This window comes from Scardinius erythrophthalmus (genome assembly GCF_964197995.2).
Source record: "Scardinius erythrophthalmus genome assembly, chromosome: 6".
NCBI lineage: Eukaryota > Metazoa > Chordata > Actinopteri > Cypriniformes > Leuciscidae > Scardinius > Scardinius erythrophthalmus.
Window position 1 is genome coordinate 46,468,158 of NC_138226.1, and position 7,291 is coordinate 46,475,448.

Sequence of the window (7,291 nt, forward strand, 5' to 3'; positions counted from 1 at the left end):
TATGGCAAATCCCAGATATTTAGCCAATTTCCTCTGTTTTGATGACCGGAACTGGCGAAATTGTGCTGTGAGGCCTTGCGAGAAAAAGGTACCTCAGAGCGATATAGTTTCCTGATCTAAGCGGGTAAAATATAATCAGAGTTTAAAAGAATAATCAAATATTCGTTCACGTTTAATGATGCACAGACATCATTAAAATCTTTTTCATTTATGGAGTCAGATGAAATAACGAGTCAATACATGTGAGAAAATATATTGTATTTAATCTTGTGTTGTAAAAAGGAAAGACAAGTAATACGCAGAGAAACCTTCCCCGTATTATTGGAAACCCTCATTGGACCAATAGACGGGCTCACAGTATCACATTATCATTCACACTGGAGAGAAACCGTTAAAAAAAAAAAAAAAAAAAGTTCATGTGATCAGTTAAAAAAAAAAAAACGTTCACGTGAGCAGTTCACAGATCACTTCATGCTTCCTTCATTTTCCAGCAGGATTTGCAGCTGCCCACACTGCCAAAAGAACCAAAACCTGGTTAAATGACCATGGTATTACTGTGTAATTACTGTGTGATTTCATGTAATATTCTAATTTTCTGGGATTTTGATTTCGTGGGTTTCATAAGCTGTAAGCCATAATCATCAAAATTATAACAAACAAAGGCTTAAAATATCTCACTTTGCATGTAATGAGTCTATATAATATATTAGTTTCACCTGTTAAAGTGTAAATTACAGGTTACATTTTTCACGAAGATAATGCAATGTGTTTATTAAACATAAAGATAAGAACCGCCCACCATTGTTTTTTATACCAAAATGCTGAATATAATATGAAAAGTTGGCACTTTTAACAGTGGTTTTAACCGCTCCCGCTCCCTTCCACTAGATGGGGCGTGACGTCATAAGAGGAACTCACTAGTAGAGTTACCGGCATAGTCAATAGTACGTTAGCAGCTATATTTGCCTTATTCACCTGTCAAAATGGTACACCGTTGTGTTTGTGCGGGACGTACCAATTCTTCAAAAACAGGGCACAGGGTCCACAATTTCCCCGAGGACAAAAGGTTGATTCGTGCCTGGTTGAGGTTTGTGGCTACCAAGCGGGCGGATTTTACTGCTGCCTCAGCGAGCACTTCACTGACTATGACTATGACCCTGGAGACATGCGTCGGAAATGAGAATAAGCTATTCGCAAAACAAACGGGTTCAGGCACGTCAGATCAGCCGGTCGCAGGTCGAGCTGTTCCACTAAACTCCAAAACGCGTTCACCTCACGGCAGCACACACTCTCCACTGCTGATAGCCCACACAAACACAGTGATGGGGACATCGATCTCTCTTTTTCTTTTCTGACAATAAACATCACTAAGTAAATCGTGAGAAATTGATAAAGCGTGGATTGAGGAAGGGTATTACATGACGTTTGAGGCGTCGATGAGACTAGCGATTGGTGCCTGTGCAGTGTGTGCATCTCTACAGCTCTGATTTGGACTGACACCATGTAAGTAAATAATGTCTTCAGTCGTTGTCCGTCCTTGCTATTCAACATGACGGCAAGATTTTGAAAAGACTTGCTTGTTCCCTTATATTATCCGGGTTAAGTTTGCACCAGGCTAGCCTAGACTAGCTCTAACGTAGCTAACTTTACTCGTCGACACCTGGCCAACCCTCCACTCATTCTCCTCACACCAAGCATTAATAACTCTTTGAGTGCCATGGGTCCTGGCAATTTCCTCCCCTCTCTCACGTCTGACCGGTTAAACATTGTAGGGCTGTGGTCCATAAAGAATTTGATGGTTTCCCACATCCTCAGTCGTTCTCCAAATAGCCATAATACAGTAGGAATCTAGCGGAGTATGGGTTGCGAGTGCCTCTTATGACGTCATCACCCAGTTACTGTAAAAAAACACGTACCTTTGAAGAAACCCCAATAAATGTTATTTTAACGCATTTTAAGACAGAAATAATTAAATATATACATATAGAGCACTTTAATTTACACATTAATTGGCTGTGGTGGTTAACCTGCACTTTACACTTTAAGTTGAATTCTTGAAATAAATCAACTTTTTGATGATATTCTAATTTTATGACCAGTACCTGTGTGTGTGTGTGTATATATATATATATATATATATATATATATATATATATATATATATATATATATGTGTGTGTGTGTGTGTGTGTGTGTGTGTGTGTGTGTGTGTGTGTGTGTAGCATATCACTGTGCCATAACATGTTAGCAAAATAATCGTGTAACCTTTCATCTCAGCAAAACAGAAAAAAAGGACATGGACCAGAAGATGGCTGCTCAGGAGGAAGAGGGGGTGTTACAGCCATCTACTGAGGGAACTGGCTGACGAAGATGCTCCTGGTTACAGAAACTGGTTAAGAATGGGGCAAAACACATTTAACAGTCTGGTGAGCCTGGTGGATCCATCATTAAGAAGCCAAGACACAGTGATGAGGGAGGCAATACCTGTTAGGGAGAGACTGCCAATAACACTGAGGTGCTTGGCCACAGGACAGACCTTCTCCTCTCTGGAATACACATTCCGGGTTAGTAGGCACAGCATTTCCAGGATAGTAGTCGAGACCTGTGAGGCTCTTTACAAGGGATTACAACAGGATTACCTCAAAGTGCCATCCACAGAAGAGGAGTGGAAACACATCTCCACCAGATTTGAGGAGAGGTGGAACTTTCCACATTGCATTGGTGCCTTAGATGGCAATCATGTCAACATCCTTCCACCACCAAATTCAGGGTCTCATTACTATAACTACAAAGGTTTCAATTCAATAGTTCTCATGGCTCTAGTAGATGCAGACCTGAAATTTATTTATATTGATGTAGGGACAAATGGCAGTGTTAGCGACGGGGGAGTTTGGGCCAAGTGTGGGCTGAGCCGGGCATTGGAAGACAACACACTGAACATACCACCACCAGAAGACCTGCCTGGACGTCAAACCCCTGTCCCTAATGTTGTTGTGGCAGATGAGGCCTTTGGTTTGAAGCCATGGATGATGAGACCATACCCAAGGACACAACTGGATAACAACAAGCGAAACTTTAACTACAGGCCCCCTGTACATGCTGTTGTGTTGAGAATGTTTTTGGAATCTTGGCAAACAGATTCAGAGTTTTTCACCAAGCAATTGCACTGGAGCCTTCCAAGGCTGTAATAATAACAAAGGCAGCATGTGTTTTTCACAATTACCTAAGAACTGAATCCCTTACCCGTTACACCTACACACCTCCCAGTCTGGTGGATCAGGAGGACACAGAAACGGGTCGACTTATTCACGGAGCTTGGAGGGAAGAACCAGAATGTATGTGCCCTATTGCAGCTTCCTCAGACAGAAATTCATCTTTGCAGGCAAAACAAGTGAGAGAGGAGTACTGCAGCTACTTCAACACACACGGAGCAGTAAGCTGCCAAGAGAACGCATTGTCTTGATTACTTATTTTTCCTCCACACTGCCATAACCTCTACCCATCTGTTTAATTAATACAGTATGCAGGATACAAAAAGACGATAATGAATGAAATGCTACAAATACATTTTGTTTCTTTTTATTTTCAGTTCAGCCACCCTGGCAAATGCAAAATATAAAATACACAATGAAATAAGTTAAATTACTATTAAATAAGTTAAATTACAGATTACTATACATACTAATATACATACTCCATTTGTTTAAAATTCTGAATACAAAAACATAATAAATAAAATGTTACAATCAAATACATGTTTTGTTTTTCATTTTTAATTCAGCTACCCTGGCAAAATGCTAAATATAAAATACAAAATGAAATAAGTTAAATTACTGTTGAATTAAATTACTATACATACTACTCCTCATCTTGGACAGAGTGAGCCAACTCAATTATCTGCCTTTTCAGCTTCTTCGCCTTGTTGTCTGGCAGGCTTTCTAGGCGACTTTCTAAGTACTGTAAAAAGCCAGTGTGTGGTGAGGTGTTTCCTTTCTTTTCAGGAAACACATAGCATACTGCATGGCCTCTGTAGCTTTATCCATTTTTTTATTTTTGGGCTCAGACACAGCATTGTGGCGTTGGTGTTGAGGTGGAGTTGTAGGAGTGAATGTGGAAGTGGAAGGAGAATGAGAAGATAAGATGTTCTCTGGGAACTGGGATGTTGAGGGAGCAGCCAAAACTGTTGACAAATTGTCAGAACTTTCTTCAGGGGTGCAGTGGTCACGGAGAAAGGACAGGATGTAATAATACTTCCACTTGGGGAGGTAAACCTCTTCAGCTCCTGCCCCCGATTTACTGCTCTTCAGAGCGATCCCATGCTCCCGCAAAAATACAGTACGCAAGTTTTTAAATTTCCACTTGATATCTTCCTCTGAGAAAAAAAGGAACATAATACTATAACATAAATACTCTACAGGTGATCTATAGGTGATATCACTTTTTTTTTTTTTAACTATGCGTTTACACACAGTTTATATTATGAAGCAATGTGGAATCAACTGTAGAAATTACAGTCATGGACACAAGTTAAGACTGTTCTTTAACCTTTGTCCATGACTGTAACGCTGTAAGAACCATGTTGTCGATAAATACTACCTTACTACAACAACATTATTGCAATAGCCATTAGAAGTTTAAAAAATATGCATAAAGCAATTTTCACAACAGGATGTACAAGTTATAACTTGTTGCTCATCTGACAGCTGCTGACAGAGAGTCTGGAAGTCCCTCGTTTTAAGGTGCCTTTGCCTTTGGGTTCCACAAGTAGTCGTGCTCTGTATATCCAAGGACACACAATACGAGACGGTGATGTTAGACAAACACTGTTCCAACTTAAAAAACAAAACAAAAAACAATCGATGAGCGGCCCTTCATTTATTACAAGTCGGTGGTTCTCAAACTTTTTAGAGTGGCGTACCCCTGAGGCATTTAACATTCTTCTGCATACCCCCTCTCATCCACTTAGACTGCAGTTGACCCTTCTCCATTAAGGGACAAAATTTGCCCCCTTAAATCGATTTTTCAAGTGCATTTTTGCCTTTATAAAATAAATAATGCTTTAAATTAAAAAAATGTTAAATAGAGAAGTGATTCTTTTAAATATTAAATTAAAACAGCCAGTAGGTGGCGGTAAGTCAATGTCTTTATGAGTGAGCCATCGATTCATTCATCAGAAACAAACTGTATTTATGAATGAATCATTGACTCTCACAATTCGTTCACGAAACACAGCTGTGTGTTGGATATGCACAACAGTTCTGCTGTGGCTTTTGTTGGAACCATTATTTCGTTTGCAAAATAGAGTAAAAAAATACTGACAATAGCCTACTGTTTAACATCACTTAATATTACCCTTTCATTTATTGAACTTTTTCAGTTAATAAACTGATTTATTAAAAGCAATGTCACATTTGCAATCGTGTGGATGTTGGGGAAACATTGTATTCTTGCTCGTATAATATATGACCAACATTAAACACAAGGACTCACACAAGGTATGTTTTTATATCGAAGAGAGTTTGAATCTTAAATCGATCTCTATGCACGGTCTGTGTTTATGCCATAGACTGTAAAAAATGTAGGTTATACTTATTAATGCTAGTTATTCATGCTAGTAAGCGCTAAATCCCCACTTTTACAAAGGAACATTGTCGAGAGCAGCAGTAATGTATTTAGTGCAATTTGCTAAGGAAGCCGACTCTGCACGCAACCTATCATATGGACGCTAATAGTTTTGATTGGATGATGTCATGTATTTACGGCATTTAACCTGCTAGATATACATGTTATGGGGTAGTATTAAATAAACGGCCCATTTTGTTTGCGTACCTTCTCTGTCGCCTCAATTTGAGAACCACCGTTACAAGTGAATTGCCGAGACACAAGTCAGGGTATCTAGTTAACTTTCAGGTAACTAACTATGTAGCAAATTCACCTCAAGTTAGCTAAATCTCATAGAAAGTCTATGGAGCGGTGGCTAACGGCAGTTATCAAAACCAAAAACATTCAATGTCTAAATTACAGCCTGGACACATTAAATTTGACATCCATTGGTATTTTTAAGCATTAAATTAAGCAAATTTTCTGTTTTGGGTTTACACATGACAACTTACCAGCATAAAAAGATATTAGTTGACGCTCCTTTTCTTCGCTCCACTGCCGCTGAGAGGCCGCCATCTTGTTTGAAAATTTTCTGAAACCTCACATAATCACATGATCGGCGGCTAGCATTCTGATTGGAGGATCTCCGAAAGTTGCCCTCGACCGATCTAAAGTATCCAGATAAAAATATGTTGCCCATTCTCAATGAGAAAGTGCCCAAGCAACATCGCCCAGCAACATTGCTCTGGCAACATTGCTCAAAAAGTTGCCCCGTGTATCATCACCTTTACTCTCTGCAAGATTAGTTGTATTCCACCAGGACCTGATGAGTTGTGTGCACTACAGCTATGGCCAATATAAACTATTGTGTTTCACAAAATTTGCTGCTTCAGTATTTGATATTATATTACCTCCGGTTCATGGGATTAAGATCCAGGGAGTTGCCGGGCCACGGATCCAAAATGTCAATGTAATGAATGCCGAGCCACTTCATAATGATGTAATGTGACTTGACATGGAGGCCAAGTATGGTAGCCCATGTTTGGAATTTGTTCTCTGCCTTTAAACCATGAACTTTAGTCCACACACATTAGGAGTAATGAGTAGTGAACACACACACCCGGAGCACTCAGCCATTTGCTCTCCACAATTGCCCCAATTATCACTCTTGCCTTGTGACATGGTGCTTCTGGGCAGAATTGTGAGAGAACCTGCTTCCTTGAATGAAAAGCAACCACACACACATATGGTCTCAGGGTGCTTCACTGTTGGCATGACACTGGAATCATGGTAGCGTTCACCTTTTCTTCTCCAGACAATTGATTATCGATCAGAGTCCTGCACGGGTCCGATTTTGTAAAACCGCACCCGCCCGTACCTGCAGTGCTTAAGACCGCATTCGACCCGCTTTCCGACAGCAGCACTAATTAAAATCCGCACCCGACACGACCCGCTTAAAATAGAACCGACACCCGACCCGCACCCGAAATAAAATAAGTTTAGCCAATCACATTATTGACACAATTACAAAAATGTTTATTGCCAGGTCATACAGAAGTTATTACAGGACAATTAACATAAGGACAACTTCAGCCGAAGAATGAAGAACATGGCTAACGTTACCACAAAACTGAGTAGCCTTATCACATTTTACCAGTCGAACAGACGCGGCTACAACACTAAATCTGCC

At 40.0% G+C, this 7,291-nt stretch overlaps 1 protein-coding gene across 1 annotated transcript; it reads left to right on the forward strand.

The window, feature by feature from the left end:
- Window positions 1-2,399: 2,399 nt before the first annotated feature.
- Window positions 2,400-3,188, forward strand: LOC308691867 (uncharacterized protein; the record flags this gene model as incomplete). Its single annotated transcript, XM_081367428.1, has 1 exon — window positions 2,400-3,188. The coding sequence occupies one exon, from the start codon at window positions 2,400-2,402 to the stop codon at window positions 3,186-3,188; it is 789 nt and encodes a 262-aa protein (XP_081223554.1).
- Window positions 3,189-7,291: the final 4,103 nt, after the last annotated feature.